The sequence below is a fragment of the Castor canadensis genome, chromosome 1 (genome assembly GCF_047511655.1).
Source record: "Castor canadensis chromosome 1, mCasCan1.hap1v2, whole genome shotgun sequence".
Classification (NCBI taxonomy): Eukaryota; Metazoa; Chordata; class Mammalia; order Rodentia; family Castoridae; genus Castor; species Castor canadensis.
In genome coordinates this window covers 35,607,698-35,628,768 of record NC_133386.1, presented here as the reverse complement: position 1 = coordinate 35,628,768, position 21,071 = coordinate 35,607,698, and the positions used below count along the sequence as shown (strand labels likewise).

The 21,071-nt window shown below is 33.5% G+C and overlaps 1 protein-coding gene across 1 annotated transcript; it reads right to left on the bottom strand.

The window, feature by feature from the left end:
• Positions 1-6,477: 6,477 nt before the first annotated feature.
• LOC141420706 (protein LEG1 homolog) lies at positions 6,478-19,978 on the bottom strand. The gene is made up of 5 exons (XM_074065173.1): positions 19,667-19,978; positions 18,360-18,446; positions 14,627-14,763; positions 9,303-9,541; positions 6,478-6,649 (listed from the first exon to the last, which is right to left on the bottom strand). Exons 1-5 carry the CDS (start codon positions 19,685-19,687, stop codon positions 6,543-6,545), a joined length of 591 nt encoding a protein of 196 aa, XP_073921274.1. The 5' UTR covers positions 19,688-19,978; the 3' UTR covers positions 6,478-6,542.
• Positions 19,979-21,071: the final 1,093 nt, after the last annotated feature.

Here is a 21,071-nt window from a genome sequence, read left to right as displayed (position 1 = left end):
GGAGAAAGACAGAAGGTATAAAAACCATAGTCAATGAAATGATAGTTGAAAATGTCCTCAATATTGGGAAAATGATGAACATAGGAAGCTCACAGAACCTCAAACATGGGGCATGAAGCATAAAAATGAGAAAACAACCTAAACATTTTTAACATTTTTAATTGATATGACAACAATCAAGACTATCCAGACTGACTAAACAGAGCTAAAGAAGCAAACTTATCTTTGGAAAAGTTATATGCAGTTGTCCATCAGCACTCTCAACAGATACAACAGATTTCCATTATCAACAGATAATGGAAAAAGAATAATTGTTAATTAACTATAAGAATGTTTATAAGGGTTATGTTCATGGTTAATGTATTACTTTAAGAAAATTTAAACTTCTGTTTGGATAACATAAGCTATGATGCTTGTTAAACTACACTTAAGTTTGCTTTCTGCACAGATCATAGAGGATAACCCATCAGAATTATGATATGTCTGAGAAATATATTGCAAGGTTTAAAAATATAATTAATAATCATATTAGAAAGTGACAATAAAATATAGCCTCAGCAAATGTTGCAAAATTCTTAATTCTGTTCACAATTTTTGAGGGTCAGGAGAAAACTATATATCTAAAACTATATCTAGATATAGGTGAGATAAAAAATTGTGAAAGACCATCTATTGATTAATGCTTAAGAGATATGGCAGGAATTCTTGCTATAGTTTCATTGAAGGAAATTGTGTTTTCTTAGTGTTGTTTAAAGTAGTTTCAATCATTTAATATATATTTATTAAATGTCTCCTATACCAAGCACTATGAGTCATTATGCTGCCATGGAAATGTAATTGAAATTATGTTGTCTACACTCACTCTAAGATAAATATAAGCCTGTAAAGAGTTTGCCTTAAGGCCTTATGTAGTGGTTTATACCTATAATCCCAGGTACTTGTTACTGAGAAGGCAGAGATTGGGAGAACTGCAATTCAAAGGCAGTCTGGACAAAAAGTTAATGTAATCGTATCTCAATGGTGGTATGTGCCTCTGATCTCAGTTACATGGGAGGTATAGAGGATGGCGGCTAGAGGGAGGAAGCAGAAAGCGAGCCTCCTATAGTGAAATCTTGGAGAGACGCCAGAGACACACTTTGCAGGCATAATCACTGAGAAAAAGCATAAATTTGACCACTTCACACCTCCAGCCAGTGCAGAGAATCTCCACTTCACGTTAAATGGAGAAAGAAGGAGGACCCCCAGGCCACCAGCCACCAGTGCCCAGATGGCTTGGGAAGACACGGACCAGGTGAGCTTCGTAGTACCATGGTACTCCCACAGACAAGCCTGGGCCAGAGCAGCATAGCCCCCTGGACAGACTGACCTCCACCCAGGGAAAAAAAGAGAAACTGAGTAATAAGCAATAAGAGCAATAAAGACACACGGGAAATAGGGTGGAGCGCACTGAGCACTGAAGGTTGGGGGAAGGGAATCCTTCACGGGACTGTAAATAAACAAGCCAAGCAGGCCAGAGAGCCTCTGGTGGGAGTGGGGGCAGGGCACGCACCCAGCAACCAGGAGCGGGAAAGCTGGTGAGAGTGTCGGAGGAAGGAAAACTCCACAGGAGAGGAGGGAAGACCCACTTCCCACATGAACTGTAAACAAACATGGCGGCTGGCAGGAGCAGCAGCACCACCCAGTAAGCAGGAGCAGGAAAGCTTGTGAAAGTGGCAGTGGGAGGAAAACTTCACAGGAGAGGGGGGAAAACCCACCTCCCACATGAACTGTAAATAAACACACAGGCCTGACAACGCAGGTGCAGTGTCAGCTTTCCCAGTGCTTGGAAAGGGGAAAGCCTGTAGCAGAGGCTCCCGCACAGGAGAACTCTGAACAAACAAAGCCTGCGGGGCCAGGTGAGTGCTAAGCTCACCCCAGAGATCTGCATAAACAACACCTCCAGCAACAGCAGGCTGACAAGCCACAGCTGCAGATACCATTCTCAGAACTATCTCCAGACTCTTTTTTTCTTTTTCTCCTTACCTTTCATGAGAGAACAACCGAATTACACCTGCAAGCTGAAAAACTTACTGAAACTGTATTGCATTTGAACTTTGGACACTTGGTGGGTTTGTGTGTGTGTGTGTGTGTGTGTGTGTGTGTGTGTGTAGTTTTGTTCTACTTTATGCATCCCCTTTGATGAGACAACTACAGAACAATATCTGAGGCACCATCTCCAGGATTGGAGACTGAGACGGACACCCAAATTATTAAGATTGAAACTTCATTGCATTTGAACTTGGAGGTTTTTTGGTTTTTTGGGTTTTTTTGTTTTTTTTTTCTATTTTCCATTTTATTTTAATTCATTTTTATATATGGATATTTCTTTCATTTACTTATTTTTTATTTTTATTCTTATCTTTATTTTTTTATTTTTGATTTTTAATCCTCTCTCTGTCTCTCTAATGTCTGTTCAGCTTACTGTCAATTAGTACACTAATGCTCCCTGTTTATACATTTGAAACTTTCTTGTCTGAAACCTTCTTCTGCTTTCTCCATCTTGTCTGTGTATTTGTTTTCCCCTTTTCTTTAACTTCTTGCTTTCCATCTCAGCTCACCCTTCCATTCTAAATATTACCATTTTTATTATTACAAGCTAGAAAATACTTAATTGCACACAGTACAGGGACAGTAACAACACCAAAGACAATGATGGGAAGACAGAAAAAACAGGGAAACCAGTTCCCCACAGCAAAAAATTAGTACAGGAACCAGAGGGGAATGAAGAGAACAGAAACTCAGATCCAGACTCCAACAAAATGAAGATAAACTATGCCAAAGGACCCAATGAAGCCCACAAGAATAATTTAAAAGAAGACATACTACAAGTACTCAATGAGAATTTTATAGAGATGATACTGGATAGGGTCAACCAAAATGTACAGGAGACACTCAAGAAATTCCAAGACAACAAAAACAGAGAATTTGAAAAAGCAAAAGAAGAAATAAAGGAAAACATAGAAGCACTGTATAAACACCAAAGTGAAAGAGAGAACATGATGAATAAATGGATAAATGAACTCAGGACAAAAATAGACAACATTAAAGAGGAAACCAGCCAGGATATGGAAAACCTCAGAAAAAAGAATGAAACAGAACTGCAAAACAAAACGGAAGGCCAATCCAGCAGAATAGAACAAACGGAAGACAGAATCTCAGAACTTGAAGATGAAATATTAATTAAAGGAAAAACTGAAGAACTATTAATTAAACAACTCAAGACCTGTGAAAAGAAAATGCGAGAACTCACTGACTCCATCAAAAGACCAAACTTGAGAATCATGGGCACCGAAGAAGAAGAAGAGGTGCAAGCAAAGGGAATGCGTAATCTATTCAACAAAATAATAATGGAAAATTTCCCAAATCTAGAGAAAGATATTCCCATACAGATGCAAGAGGCCTCCAGGACACCAAACAGACCAGATCAAAATAGAACTACTCCATGACATATCATCATTAAAACAACAAGTTCAGAAACTAAGGAAAGAATATTGAAGGCTATAAGAGAGAATAAACAAGTAACATACAAAGATAAATCCATCAAAATCACAGCAGACTTCTCAACAGAAACATTAAAAGCAAGAAGAGTGTGGGGTGAGATCTTCCGGGCACTGAATGAAAATAACTTCAACCCCAGGATACTCTACTCAGCAAAACTATCATTCAAAATAGATGGAGCAATAAAAGTCTTCCATAATAAGCAGAAACTAAAACAATATGTGACCACAAAGCCACCACTACAAAAGATTCTGCAAGGGAGCTATAGATAGGAAAATTGCAGTCTGAAGTCAGCCCTATGCAAAAACAAGAGACCCTATCTGAAAAAAAACAACTAAACAAAAGAACTAGGAGTGTAGTTCAAGTGATAGAGGATCGGCCGAGCAAGCAGGAAGCCCTAAGTTCAAAACAGAATACCACCCAAAAAAAGAAAGCAAAAAGAATTTGCCTTCAGAAATTTTGTACACCAAGTCTCTCATCAATTGACCTGCTTATCCACTCTATCACATGGGGTTTTCCTATCACTCCCATGCACCTACCCCCACCCTACTATATTTTCTGATTTCTTCTATGCTGGGTTTCCCATTCTCCACCCACAGCTTCACAATCCCAAACTTTCTAGTCCTGCTGATCCTCAGCAACAGGAGGGCAGTTCCTGGTCTGTTTCTTAAGAAACTTCTGAATTCTATTATCTTTACAAATAAAAGATGAGGCAATAATCTTTCAACATTTTTTATAAATGTTCTTATAAAATGAAAAGAAACTCTTATGATAGATTAATGAAGGTGGTTGTGGCTGGGTGGTTTGTAGGGTTCTGTGTTTTTTGTTTTCTTTTTTCTCTTTTTAACCTTAACTTTAAATTGAAACATTCTCAGGTATTTAAAGGGAAAACATACTCTTAAAATGGGTCCCTTCTGAGAGGGTAGCCCTGAGCAGGTGAATCATATGGCATTTGTGAATATGTTATATGTGGACTGTACCCTCTTCCCATCCCCAACCTTTCCTCTTGGGTTGTTGTGTTACTTTCCCCTTACTCTGCTACATTTCTATAGTTAAATTGGTTTTACTTGAACAATTCGCTTTAGGGGAAAAAGGAAAACACCTTTAAAATTTGTTTCAAATCCTCCTGAAACAATGAATGAAGTAGCAGATGTTTAAAAAAAAAGAAGAGATGCCTAGCAAAAATAATTAAGAAGCTGCCTTAACTTGAAAACAAGATGAAAATCAAAGTCCTTTCTCACTACAACTCTCCCATTCTTGATGTAAAAATAAGTTAAGACAAATTATAGATAAAGAAAAACAAGTTTGCCATTTGTCCTGTTTTTTCAGTGGGTATTTATGTTGTATGATATGAATTTATCCAGCTTTGTCATGAAAACATAAATGGAAAAATATTACACACAAATTTGTAAAGATGTCTTAAACCTGATTTTGATATATTAGTAGATAATAGCATGCACATTCTTTTTTATAGATAGCATACATCTTGTATTAATTTATGATATATTTATTAGGAACAACTCAGTGATAGCTTGGTGAATGTTCCAAATAAACATTCATCAGTAAACAACTTTATGGAATTTATTTTCCCATAGTGTAATAATACACTATGATATTATGGAATTATAAAACATGTGAAGTTATAAACTTTTGTAAAATATCTCCCAATATTATTTTTCTCCAACATCGATGGAAAGTTTGGGTTATCACAGATTTGTTTATATTCTCATCTCAAATATTTTGATCATATCTCATTTTCCATCCCCTACTATTTTTATTTGTTTTGCAGTCCTGGAATTGAACCCAGGATCTCACATATGCTAGTCAAGTACTCTACAACTGAGCTACATAGTCAGCTAATAATATCTATTTTTAAATATAAAGAGCCACAACTTTTTTCCTAAAAATTGCTTTTTCTTATCTTATACCAATTCTCTAATGAACTATATGTATTTTGCTTATTAATTGTTAACATTTTATGTATATATAAGCAAGACTTTTGACATATTTTTGTATACTTTTCATTTTTAGATTTTTTTCTAGTGACTTCATTTACTAGTTTATTCATGTAAAAATGCCTAGTTTTATGTAGGCATTGATCAACATGTTGTTTGACTCTTAAACATTGGATCTTGCTTATGAAGGCCTTCTCCTACAGAACACTGAAAATCTAAAAACAGATCATTTCATAAAGGACTTGAGGTCAAACAGAAGGAAAACATCTTGTAGGGAAAGGTGTGATTAGGACCTGAAGCCATCCAAAGATACTTTTCCTAATGTAATTATTTTGATTAATACCATCGGCAATGATCTGAAAATGGTCTTAGATAATTTTAAACTCATTTTGTTACTTTTTTCACCTGTCAGTGCTATAGTGGCAAAAAAAAAAAGAAGGAAGGAAGATAAAGAAAAAAATTTAAAAATAAAAGTTATGGGGTTGGGTTCTTGGCAATGAAATAGCTCAGAAGTCTCCTACTGGAGGGGTAAAGTGATTCCTTTAATGCTCAGATACTAAGCCTCCTTTATTATGTGGTTTGACAAGTATGTTCTTTTTACAAGGTATTTTGAGCTCAGTCCTAGAATATAGAATATTTAAAATCTCTACTCCAGCATACAAAACTATATCTTTCCAAGATTAATTTGCTTTGTTTACTAGGCAGCCTAGAACTGGGCATTAAGAAAAATAAAAAATTTAACCCAACAATGTATGCACATGTGAATAAATTAACAAAAAGAGAGAATTAAAGTGACAAAAAAAGAAAAATTTTAAGTAGTATAAGTGCCTTAAGCATAGATATTTGCACGTTCACGAGTAACTTAAGCATTAGCCTTCCACCAAGTGTGTAGTTAATAGGGCAGGGTCATTATTAGTTAATAAATTCAGAAATGTAGCAACCCAAAATAGAAGGAACGAAAAAAACTTTCAAAAAGTGACGATTATAACATTTAATTGCTATTTATTGTGGAATTAAATTGGCCAACATATAGTGACAAAAAATAGGCTACTAACCAATGGGTATTAAGAGCAGCCTTTTAATAAAGAACCGTCCCAGAGCTTGATTTACTTCTGAAATACTCATGATTTTCTTCCAAAATGTTAACAACAAGCCATCTGAAAAAATAGAAACAATCACGTTTTCAGTTGGTTAATAAAAATATGAAAGCAAATCAGAAATCTCAAAATTTTAAAATAAAATAAATTAAAATATTTAATTATTGAATTTATAATATATAGTTAGCTCTACCTGATAATAAAATTTGGCATAGTACATAAGGAAATGCACTGTAAATGGGCAGTCTAGCAGAATAGTAGAGAATGCTTTATCTTAAGTGAGAATCACACCTGTTTCAAAATTATCAAACAAGACTTTAACCATGACATGTATATAATAAATAAAGGATAATTTATAAGCATTTTATTTTAAATTAAAAAAGAAGACACACAAAAACACCATTCCAACCACTATTTAGGATGTTTGCTTGTTGGGATTAAATATTTTCCTGAGAGGAAAGAGACTTGTTTTATATTTCACTAACACAAAAACTGAGTGCTATCTACCAACTTAAATGCCCTTAGTCTTAGAGTCAGTCTATGAAAAGATGAACCAAAACTAATGAATTTATCAATTTCTCTCTAAGAGTGAGATTTAGTAAATGTGTAATATCATTGATAGTTTAATATCATTAAACAAGGAAACAAGACAATAAAAAAGTCCCTAGGGATTAAAATTAGACAGCATTTAGCTTAAATCTCTATCATATTTAGTATAAGGTTATGAATTTGGGCAGTTGATAAATTTCAATGGATTTTTTCACTCAAAGATAGTATTAGTGACATCCAGATCATAGTTATTATGGGCATTAAAAGAAATATGCTAAGATATTTAATTTCCATGATAAAATTGGTGCTTGATAAATATTACATAACTGCTTTTCTCTGTACCAGGTCTTTCTTCTTCTACCTTAACCATTTCTATTACTTACTATACTGGCATCTTAGTGGATGAACACAAACTTGTACTTCCCCAACAAACAAAAAATTACTGAGTGATCTTCTCTGGTCCCTTTCATATGCAATTGCTAAGTCTTACTGGTTTGACATATTCATGTCCAACTCAACTTTGTCTTGTCATATGGACAGTCACCTCTATTATCATATTAATGTCCTTGTGAGCCCTAGCAAGACTTTCAGATTTGGAGTTATAATTCTCCCTCCAGAATCTCTAGTTTTTGTAGTTTTTTTTTAAATCAACAATATTATATCACTTCCCTGTTTAAGATCTCTTACCACCTCTTCAGTCAGTACAAATATAAGGGGTCTGTGCAATTTACAGTGACTTCCACAGCTACACTAGTTATGTAACATCATCTTCTATAGGGAAATCATTCTTCTTCCTCTCCATGAGACTCATGATCTAAATGGAAATGCCAACCGCATTTATTCCCTTCCTCCTCTATTATAATTATGGATCAGTAATTGGACACTTGACTTAGCTTAGCCAGTTAGTGTTTAGCCTAAATACTGGAGTAATAATTGTAAAAATAAACATATGCTTTTCAGTGCAGAGGGAGAAGCTAATGAGAAAATCTTATCTGGTTGCACAGTATGAAAAGGGAATGGTAAAGAGTCAACTTTAATTCAATGAATAGTAAGAATGCAATTCTTAAAAAAAAAAAAAAAGTAAGACTGACACTGAATTAGGGTAGCCTGCAGAATGATCAGGGTAGTGGTCCTTTAGGGTATTCAAAAGAGAAGGAAATCATTGAAAGAGGGGAGGTGGATTCCAGGTAACACGATGTGTTAGAGATGTACAGTAGTCTGACCGTAAGGGTGTTGTATTACAGGAGGCAAGGGAGATTTCCTTATCAGTAATGAACAGACTGATTTTTACAGACTGATGGGTTTGAATCTTAAGCCAAAAACATGAAATACTATAGGAGTGATAAGATCAATTTAACAAGAAACATGTGAAGATATTTTTCTTAAAATTGGTACTCGTGCAATAGCTAATGATGTATTGAGAATGATTTCTTCAAGAATCTAGTTCGGACCACTTAGGGGGATAGTGATAAATCTGGGTAAGAAATGACAAATATTTGCTCTAGGGAAATCTTATAAATGGTTAATATTTGCCCTTGGAAAGGAAGGAACGGAATGAAGTCTAAGAACAAGGCAAAATGATTATAATTTAGGAGAAACAACAGATGGGGGAACATGACAGTAGTATATAAAAATGTAAAATATTTGTGGCCTAGTTAATGAAAAAATGTTCCAGTGTTAATGTTCAACAATGAGGTCTGGACTGTAGATAATAATTAATGATCATATTGAGTCTAATTCAAACAACGTGCTTTGATGTTTCATCCAGAAAGAGTTAAAAGGGCAGGAGGCTGAGAACAAAAAGAGCTGTGGAAACTAAGGAGGGATGAAAAAAAAAAAAACAGGCAATCAAAGCATATACTTTGTCATTAACCTGAGAAATGATTTAGCTCCCCACTTGTTTCTCCATATGCTTTTTCAGAAAAGTAAATTTTGTGTATACTTATATTTTTGTCCTAATGAAAATATATTGAGATCATTTATATACCTATTGTTATAATTAATTTATGATATCTTACCAGTTACCTTTAATTATCAAAATTATATCCAATTTATCCAAAACATGGTATTTATCCAACAATTCTTATCAAGTTATAAACTACATTCAGATCTTATATATTGTGATTAATTTGAGTTACATTCATATTTTAATTTATAATCTTACTTGTGGCTTTATTTATGTTGGAAATGAGTCGTACTGAAGTCAAAAGTGCTTTTTCTCGTGTATTGAAGTCACTTGTGAAAATTTTGTCATCTTGGTCCATGAGTAGCCTATGTGGGTAACCTACTAGAAATTCTGCTGAACTTTCAAAGAATGAGCGATATACTGCTGCCTCACAAAATTCTATGGCAGTTAGGAAGTCCTCATTGAAGTCTCTTTCAGTCACAGAAACATATTGTGATCTAAAAAAGAATAATTAACAAAATACTATATTACATTTAAATTGTAAATTGTATTTACAATTTAAATGTAAATTAGTGTTTTCCCATGTAATTACTATGTATTTATTGAACAATTTTTTCATTAGACTCTACTATTTCAGTATAATAGGTTAATCCCACAGTATCTTCTTTATGGTAACTGGGTGGAAAAAAATCTCTTAAAAAGCCACACAGAATGCTAAATTTTGAATTACATTTTTAAAAAAATTATAACTTACAACAATCCCTCCCTTACTTCCATGAAATTTATTCCTATTGATTTTTCACTGAATTTCTTCTATATCTAATTTCTGTACTACTCATTTATCCAAGCATCAATGTTTTCCACACAAGAAACTCAATATAAAGGGTAGAGGGTTATCTAACAATAACTTCTTAGAACTCAGAATAATAAAATCTTTTTTTTGTGGTGCTGGGCATCTAACTTTGGCCCCTGCTCATGCTAGGCAAGAACTCTACTGTTGGTATACCAAGCTTTTAAAAGTTTATTAAATACATGTGCTTAAAATTCTTTTTTAATTCATAGGAATGAGAAATAGATTAAGAATTCACTACAGAAGCACTTTCTTGGATAGAACTTAAATCAGAGTAACTATAAAAACTTAATAAAGTATAATATTAAAACTATGATAGTTTCAGAGAGGAAACATGTTTTAAGAAATTGTGAGATAAAAATTCAGAAAGAGAGAAGCTATGTGGTACATGTGGATATGTTTTCAATTGAAGCAATAGATAATTTTGAAAGCTGTGACAAATGTTAAGAGAAGATTGAATAAGAGAGTCAATGATATGCGTTTCTATGTTTCATTTAGAACCTCTAAAGATGAAAAATTCTAGGTTTAAGAGTGAACAGGTAGTAAGTCTTCATAAATGCTTATGTCCATCTTCCAATATTATAATTCTGATTATATTAAGGTGACACAAATAAGCCAGGCCTCCAGTCTGGCTCCCAGATGCAGAAATAAATTCTCCATTGAGTAAGGTGACCCACAAGTACAAATTATCTCTCCAAATTTCACTTGCATTGTCCTACACAGTCCAAATTAGTCAAGTAAATAAGAAAATGCAATTAGCTGGAAAGCAAGAGGAAACATAGAAACATGTGCATTCACAGATTACAAGATACAAAAGAGATCTATATTTTGGAGCTTTCTAAAATAGTCTGACAATAAAGGGAAAAATTTAAAAGTTCAGAAAACAGCCTAAAATGTATAAATTAGTCAAATGAAGTTCCGGTCATAAAAATGCAATAACAAGTTAAGCTCCCAATGGATGAGTTTAACAGAATAGTACATGTACCAGGCTAAGCAAAACAAACACAAGGACCAAATCTTAAATTGAAAGGTGAGGTAGAAGAAAATTCAAAGACAAAAGAACAGAGACGAAATGCTGAAAGTACAAAAATTCGTAGAGATTTATGGCAGATGGAGAAATGGTCTAATTCATATTTAAGGAGGTTTCTAAAGGTAAGCATTTATTAAAAAAAAAAGAGCAGAGTTAGTATTTGAAAAGAAGGTGACTGCAAATTTCCAAAATTGATGAAAAATACACCAACTACAAATTCTAGAGCAAATACAAATTCCAAGCAAATTCATTAGAGCAAATATGGCTAGCATATCAAATAAAAAATTACAAAAAAGGCAAAGAAAAAGGTTCTCATTCAATAAGAGAATTACCTTAAAAAGATCAATAAAAACAATACTTTTTCTTTTAAACATTAAAAATGGAGGCCAGAAATAACTGAACAGAGCTAAAAAGTTCTAACAGAAAATATAATTAAATTTAAATACATGTATACATACATGTATATATACATAATATTGAAATTAATAAAGTAGTCACACATAATTCATAAAAGTAAAATCAGAACCATAATTTCTTATACTATCATAAACTGAGAGAAATTTTCAGCACAGGGCTAGAAATCAATTTCTTAAGGGATTACTTCAGGAGAAGGAAGAAGTATACCAGAGTGATAAAAAGATTCAAAGTGAAATGAAGAGAAATGGAAAAATAATTATGTAGGTACATCTAAACAAATAATGCTATCTAAAATAATTATTTATAATAACATTTTTCATTGTACATTATGATACTTGTACATATTATGGGAGAAGTAAATGGAATATGCATAGGTCCTTGACTGACATTTTCAGGAAATAGTAAAGCACTTACATTAAACTTTACTGTCTCATTAAAATAACAATTAAGGTAAATACTAAAGCAATGCCCAAAAGTCCTAAATATTATCTAACTAGATAAAGAATTAAGCATCGCTATAAGCTGCGTATAAGACACCACTTATTTGAGGGCATGTGGAATATTTCTGAAGTGTGTTAGTACAAAATCCTAGATTCAATTAATTGCAATCCATTGAAGTCATACTCAATTATTTTCTCCATATCACACAGATTCATAACAATGATCACAAGAAAACTTCATATATTTGGAAATAAAGTAACACACTGAAAAATTCACAATGAAAATTAGAAAATGATCTTTATTAAATGTAATGAAAATATGTTATATTAAAACTTGTGGGCTAAAATTAAAATCACACCTAAAAGAGAGATATCTTTTTAAAATTGTTACCTTTTTAAAAATTTTATTATATTATTCTTGTACTGGGGTATATTGTGACATTTATATAAGTTCTTACACTATCTCGTAGTTGAATTCACTACTTTCATCATTCTTCATTCCCCCTCTTCTCATTCCTGGATAGAGTTATAGTCTTTAAGGCATAGACATTATCTAAATTTCCTTTTTTTTTCTCTTTTTATTTATTTATTTTTTTTTTGCTGAACTGAAATTTGACTTCAGGACCTTGCCTTTGCTAGATAGGTGCTCTAGCACTTATGCCATGACCCCACTCTAAATTTTCATTTTTTGATGTAAGTAAACACACTAGAAAGAAAACAAATAAGCAGAAAAAAAGAGGAGAATATAAGATTTAAAATTGATGAAATTAAAAATAGAATTTTGAAAAACAAATTCGGATCTTGTATAAAATGTGACTTCATCATGAAGTCAAAGAAACATAAAAAATAAAATCAAACCAATTTTACACAAAGTCTACCAGAGATGCATTTTTCAGTTCATCTAATGAGCCAGCAAATATTTATCTGTCAAAATTAGAGTGTAAATATAGGAAAAGAAAGTTGCAAGCCAATCCCAGTAAAGAGTATAGATATAAAAGTATACATTATTTTAGCATACCAGCTATGATAATATCTCTAAAATAAAATATACTACAGTCATTTTTATTTATTTCAGTGGTCCAAGGTTAATTAACCATTTCAAAGTCAAATAATGTTATTTTAACACTAACAAAAAATGGGAAAATATGACTTTTCTAAATATTTGCAAAATTTATTTAGTAATCACTATCCATTGTTGAAAAATAACAAGCTAAGAATAAAATGACAACTCCTATCTGACAAAAGTTATTTATCTAAATCCTGAACTTAATTTCCACACTTATTGTACAGCAATGCAATGATAAGAAAATTAAAAATCATGATTTGAAAAACAAAAATTTTCATTATTTATATAGCAAATTATTTATATAGACTATGAAAAGAAAGATGTAATCTTTGAGAAATTGATAAGTGATTTTAATGACAGTCTTAAGTACATTATGCAAAAATCACACGTATTTATATATACCAGCAAAAAATGGAAAAACTCAATAACATGAATTTTTGTTTCTAAAAAATGAATATTAACTGCTTCATATGGCTCAACCCAAAAAATAGGGCAAAACCCAGTACTGTACACATATAAGTTCTCCTGAAATTGACCTACAGATTTATTTACTGAATTCTCATAAGTTTTTGTCTGTTGGTACATATTAACAAACCAATTTTCAAATTTGTGAGGAAATACAAAAGTGGAAAGGAAAGCCACGATGATCTTAAAAATGGTAAACAGGGAACAAGCTTTGAAGAGCTAAAATCCCAAATAGCAAACCTTTGTAATTAAACTCTGAAAACCCATGCAAGACATATGGAACAATGGAAAAAAGTTGTGTTTAGGTAAACACACACCCAGACACACAAAGTACCAGGAGTTGGATAATATCCATAATCTTGATATAGAAATTATTTTCTTAAATCACAAAACATTCAATGATAAAGAAAAAAATAAAAATTACTCACCATTAAATTTTTCTGTCTTAAGAAGCCATAATTAAAGGAATGAGCTGGAAATAATAAATTTTTAAAAAACTAATATTTCAAAATTCTAACTTGAAGCCCTTTTTAGTTTTTGATGTTAAGGCAGGATATTGTCAACTAAAATATTCCTCAGAATCTGACCACCATCCTTGCACAGCTCTCTTACCCACTTACCCAGCAGGCCTCTGTATTCTTGGGTTCTGCATCCAGGATTCAACCAACTGGCAATTAAAAATAATCCAGAGACAATGCACCAATGAGGAACACATACACATATTTTTCCTTACCATTATTTCCTAAACAATGTAGGATAACAACTATTTACACAGCCTGTGTATTAATACACAACAGCGTAGTAGTATTACAAGTAATCAAGAGATTATTTAAAGCATAAAAAGAGAATGTGCATGGGTTACATGCATATACAATGCCACTTTACACAAGGGACTTGAGTGTCTGGATTATTATAACTATAAAATGTAACCTGTTACCATAAATCAGTCCTGTAACCACAAACACTGAGGGGGAAAATACAGAAAGAGAAAGACAGAGAAATTGATTATCTATTGCATCCATGAAACATTGATTTGCCATAAAGAGCTATTTTATTATAAAAAGTACAGTCAGACTATATTATGAGACTCTCTCTCCTGAAAGAAGCATATACGTCCAGTCATCCTTTCATGTATGTCTTCACTCATGACCTAAATAACTCTTAATTGAATTGGAGATAGTAATAGTAAAGCTGTTTGTCTAGATATTTTGGATATATGAAAACCTTAATATTTGACACAAAAATAGTACATATTATGTTTACAATGAAAGAAAGAAACAGATAGGCAACTGTCATAGAAAACAATTATCTTACATGTCACTGAACTTTAATTTTCCAACATCAACAGATGTTTGATGGGCCTCCCACATTAAAATGATTGCAGTTTCTTTATCTGTGTTGTACACAGGAGAATTTCCGACAATAGAGAGTGAATTCCTGGACTGCAAATACTGCAGAATAAATAATATGATATATATGAATAGAAGAACTTGAAACTAGATTAAAATAAATTTAATCACTAAGCTCATTAACTTCTAAACTACACCACAATGAAATATTAGTCTGGCTGATTGTGTAGAAATTAGAAACAGATCAATTATCAAAATAAATGTTGATATTTGAAGATGGCATTTAAGTTTTCATATTTGCTTTACACATATATTTATGCTAATTTACTTACAAAGACAAACATAATTCGATACTGATTGTGCTAAAAAGAACATTTTATCAATAAAATTATACTTCCTAGTAGTTACTCATTTTGTATCATTTTAGGATAACAAAAAGAACTCCAGAGAAGATATATCATTCTATACTTATAGTTTTATATCTTATTTAAACATTAAGTTTAGTAAATTTTTTAAACATAAATTCAATGAAAGATCTTTGGTGACTTCATTTATGACATTCAGAAGAAAAACACTGATTTTTTTTTACCTGATAAAACCTCTTGGCTGCATCCATAACTTGTGGGTAGGATGCCCGGCACTCTTCAATAGAGTAACAGAAGTTGGATCTGTTTTCCACTTGAGATAATAATATTATCTCATGTGGCACATGCCCCAAAAACCCAGACTCAATTGCAGCAAGGAAATGCACAACAATCACATAGAAATTAATGCCTACAATGTAACAGAAGAAAAGTGTCTGAACTTATTCAGCGTGCATTAAGAGAAGAGTTAGCAAAGTGACTATGGCTCTGCTTACACTCCTTAGCCAGTTTATAACACAAAACATTTTTTGTTGGTACTAGGAAATGCAAGACTAGGAGAATTTAGAGTTAATCATGGGAAATTTTCTACATCAGGGCACAGTTGTATACAGGTACTTACATATAAACTATCCTAATTCAACCCAGTTCCATATTATTCATGTCATTTATTTATTTACTCCTAAAATAGGAAGCATATAATAAGGTTTGGCTAAGGAAAACACTTGCCTCAGGTTTGACACATAGGTAGATAATATGCAATCTATGTTATTTGTGGAAGGAAACTCTTTGCGTACATTGAGGAAGAAGTTTTGAATCATCATTTGCTATCCTTTCAGTTCTTTTACACATTCATTTTTTAAATTTCCTTTCCAATCAAGTTCCTACACATTTCCAATTCAATATTTTTCTTCCGATTCTTGGTGCTAACTCATTTCAGCCAAGTACTCACTCTAACTATTTGTGCATGTTCTCTGTTTTTGGACTGTTTATCTCTTTCTGAACCTCTGGGTTCATCTTTTCTAACAGGAATCTGGCAGCTTCCAGGCCTGAGATCATGGTGGCTCCCCACTCCCCATGCTGGCTTCTGTGGTCACAGGCATGATCTGATGCTTTTTTTCAATGAAACACATTCTCCTGAGTTCCTCCTTAAGAACCAGAGAAAAATTCTGATTGCCAGTCTGCTATCAGGGAGAAGCCAAGATATCCACTGGCAGCAAGAAATGAAGGAAAATAAACAAACCATAGGCAAGAATTTCAAGGAAGGCCCTCAGTCCTGTAGAGGATAAACTGGAGTGAGCTTTCTCTTGCTTCTGGTCATTTCTGAATCTAATTGGGCCTAACTGGGGGCGGTGGGAGATGCAGAAAGGACAAAGGATAGATAGACAGACAGAAAGTTGGGGCCAGTTGTACTGGGGGCTCAGATGGAGATGCACAACAGCCTCATTGCATCTTTCCTCTATTATTCTGCTTCTTTTCTCTATCTTTATTCTTTAAGGAATTACTCCTTTAAAATTCTTTAAAACCTTGCTTCTTTGCTATTCTTTAAAGTCTCTTTCCTTAGACTTGCACTGTCCCATGTTCTCTCTTTAGCTTTTCTTTAGCTTTGCTTTTCTAAAGCCTGTGTATAAAGTTCTTGGTGCAGACTTGCACTGTCCCATGTTCTGTCTTTAGCTTTCTTAAAGTCTTGAATTCTGTCAACCTCTCTGTAGCAATTCCCCTTCAGCAATTCATTCTCCCCCTTCAGCAATCCCCCTCCAGCAATTTCCTTTCAGCCAAAAACCCCCATCAAAAACCCTCCCCCATCCAAAAGCCTCATGTCCTCCTTCAGCAAGTTTTTTATATCCAGTGGTAAATAAGGAGGTGGAGCAACAGCTCTTGGGGAGGAGTGTGACATTTTAGGAACAATTAGGACAAAGCAGCTGAGCTGTATCTTGCCTTCTAGCTCTCTTCTGCAGCTGGGACTATGCCAAATCTCAGCCTACAGATTATTTGACATAAACATTTTAGGAATAGCAGCCGTTCTGCATCTTATTCTCACTCTATTCTATGACTGGGGCTGTGCAGAACTCAGCCTGCAGAATACTGAGTAAAACTGTGCTTATGTCATCATAGGCTTCTTAAACTCCACTCCCCACGGTAAACCATTTTCTCTCTATTTGAAGCTTGACACACTAGTGACCTTATTCCACTTGTTTGAATTTTTTAATACCTGTTGACACTGAATCTTCAAAATTTAGTAAATTATTTTCAATAAAAACTTTATTTTTATTTGTCTATATTATAGACAAATAAAAAGACTATATTTTTATTTGACCTAAAAGAATTTTGTTCACTACAAAGAATGACCATTATTTTTAAATGAGCATTTACTAGATTCACTTCTTTACATTTTTTTTAATGTGGTTTAGTTGTGAATAAATCTTTGGGATGCACCAAACCCATAGTAAAGTTGAATAGAAAGGCCTAAAAGATAAAAATTAACTTGCATTTGGAAATGTGACATCATTATCAAGGAGTTTTTTTGTTAGCATATTAGGTGTTTAGGAAGGCAAACCTCATAGTGATTGTGAAAATAGACTTTAAAGATAAGTGGATGAGCATTTGGAATCTATCACTAGCTCTATACAAAGAAGCAAATTCTCAATTTCCTTCAACTTCTATCTGATTATTTGTATTACAGGAATATTTAACATTGATGTAAGGCTTGAATTTAAGGGCTTTGTAAGGTTCTGGAGAACAGTTTAGAGTGAAATCCAAAGAGGCTGATTGAGAAAGGAGCTAAGAGTACATAGAAGAAGAAGCAGAAACACTGAAACACTGAATGCCTTAAACAGAAATAAGGATGTGAGGGAAATCTGGCTGAGACAGCTACCACCACATTGATCATCTGAGTTTATTTGGCAAATGTGGCTGGCTAGATGGGTGTCCCCTTCCTCCCTCACAGCTCCATGTGTGTTCCTCACAGAGCTGAGCTCTTGGTCAAAGAGAACAGAGGACAACCATCCTCAATATTGGAGGACCGTTTTTTGGTCAAGAGTATAGGAGTAGCTGTACTCCCCTGCCAGAATCTCCAAATAAGCTCCCAAGAGGAAAAATGTTGTGTTCTTTAATATCTAACAAAAGTAATAATGTGCTATATATTATAATTTAAAAGTAGCCATAGTAAGAGGTATCATCTTTATTTTTTGACATCTTGATTAAACCCTGAGGAAACAGTATATCTGTACAAAGAAAATATCAGAATTTACCTCAACATATCCTGCACCATATGAAACCAATACAAGCCTCAAGTCCACAGACCAGTATACAAGCATGGGCAGATATAACACCTACCTCCCCAGGCACTGTTGATTGATAAGCAGCCAGGAGATCCAGCTTGGTAAGCACATAGAGCAGTATTGGAAGGATCTGAAAATCTACCTGCAGAACAAAGTAAATTGAAAATAATCTCTTAACATGAAAGCTTAAGTCTTTAACATAGAATCATGAGAAAGAGGACAAAAGACATACATGTTCCCCTTCAATTAAAATGAGAAAGGAGGGTTATTTCTTTGTGGTCCATTAATACCATTTCATTGGCTAGATACAGTTTGATTGTTGGAAAACTCTCAGAGACAAATCTGTGAAAATCCTTGTTGATTGAGCAAACTAGCAGAACACTTGCTTCCCCGGCAGCCTCTGTTAGTAACTTTATTTTTTCCCCAAACAAACTAAGAGCTGCTTGAAATAGTTGAAACTTCCAACAACTAACTTTTTTCTGCACCAACCTGTGATATTCTAACAATTGCTCCCTTTCATGCTCAGTCTGAGTTTCTTGTGGGTCTAGCCACAAACAAAGAGGACAAATTTGGAAAAAATTTCATGAATTGGGTAGCCAGTTCAGTTAGGAAACTTCAGTAATCCGAAGACTGGTTGAAGGTATAGAAAGAATTACAGTGCATAGAAAATTTCACTTAAACACAGGAAGAAAAGAGAACAGTTTTCTAAAAACACAGGGTTCCAAGCTGAAACATCACATCTGTGCTTGGTTCCCCCATCCTACTTGTTTCAGTATAAGAAGGAAATCATTTAGTTACTAGTGTTGCTCTTCCCTTCCTTCCTCTCAAGATTTACATGTACTGAATGCTGTGTCTTGGTTTCTTTTTCCATTAACATTACATGAGGCAAATTCAGACTTTAAAGGGAAAGTGTGTCATTTACTTTATTTTGTATGAATTTTACCCTTAGTTTTATGCATGAAAGAAGGTTTTGTTGCATTTTCTATTATAATCCCCTGTTATATCTGAAGTATTAAATTTCTTTAGGAAGACTGTCAGGTTTTCAGAAGATATCTAAAATACCAAGGATTTCTAATCTAGAGGGGTTTTTTTCCTCCAAGTAATATGCATTTGCAGCTTAGCTCACAGAAATTTATTTTTAAATTTGCAATTTTCCATTTACCAGAAAGTCTATAAAATATAAACAGAGACATGTTAAGTAAATTTAACAGCAGAAGTCATAGTTTAGGTCATAAGAAGTTCTCAGTATTGGTAAAGAAGTGGTGCTGGGTGACAGTAACACTTAAACACATTAAACATTAAATTGCTCTCCATTAAGAAAAAAAAAGAAACCTTCCTTAGAAATAATTAAAATGTACATACCTGTTTTACACAGTTTCCCATAAAATAAGGTGAGTGCCCACAGTACGTTGCCTGTATTGTTTTGTCCAAATTGAACAAAATATTTGCTTGATTTTTTTAAGAGAATCTTATACATTTTCAGTCGATTCATATATTTCCAGATGTCAATAATAATTTTGTTATTCTGAACTGGAAATTCTGCTATATCCCCACTAATCTGATCCCAAAAAGGAGGATAGCTGTCATTTACATCTGTGGGTGACCCTGAATTTTGGGCCAATCCTACAGTAAAGAAGCTCAGGAATAGAAAAGAAGGGCTCATCAAAGCAGACCACATCCTCACACTGTCTGATGTGTCTTAGCTTAAGTCTCAAACAGGAGCAAGTTATATAGCAAATAGAAGCCATGCAGTCTTTTTGCCAGTTGAAGAATGTCTAATCCACTGACCAAACAGAGCCTGAGCAAATAAATGAGCATCTGCCAGCATAGATTTAGTGAGTAAATGACTAAAGGCTCTTGCAAACTTCCTCAAGTGAATAACTTGAACAGATGATTCTCTGAGATAGTCAAGTGATCAGTCATTTCACAGTTTAAACATGTTCAGTTTTTCTAAAATAATTTCTTAATTATTCATCTTATCCAAATAAATATTTTCAATATTTTATGAAAACTATCTTCTAGATCACATTAACCAAAAAAGTAAAGAGAAATGAAGGAAAGAAAGTAAACCACTTTTGCTTTGCTACAAATTAAAAGATAAAACTCTTCACTATGATCAATATTGTACATAATGCCCTTTTGTGCTTGGTTGGTAATCCTGTGGTAAGTAGGAAAAATAACTAACATCATTTATCTTTGCTTGCAAGTCCCCTTTAATCATTATTTCATGTAATTTCATAATAATTCTACTAGCTGTAAATTGCTACCACTATCTTAAAGATTACAAAAACATACTGAAGCCAAAAAACTTTTTAAGTACCATCGGCTGACTGCTTACACAGGGTTATAGGTTACGTCTGTACCTAAATGGTAAATATGGAAATATCTTAACTCACAGGTCATTGTACAGAGATACATAGAGTTTTGCCCTATTGTACTACACTAATTCTCAAAACAGCAGGGCTGGAAATTTTTTTAAAGAATTCTATTTTAATTGCTCTCCATTAAGAACACATACATATATGTATAGTTTAAAATTCTAATTTAGCTGACTCTCACCAAGAACACATATACATATATATTTTTTCCATATATATTATTATTACAAAAACACCTGACACCTCAAACAGTAATCCTTTCTTTTTTTTTTTTTTTGCAGTACTAGGGCTTGATACTCGGGGCCTACACTTCAAGCCACTGCACCAGCCCTTTTTTCTGAAGGGTTTTTTTGAGATAGGGGCTTGTGGAACTATTTGCCTAGACTGGC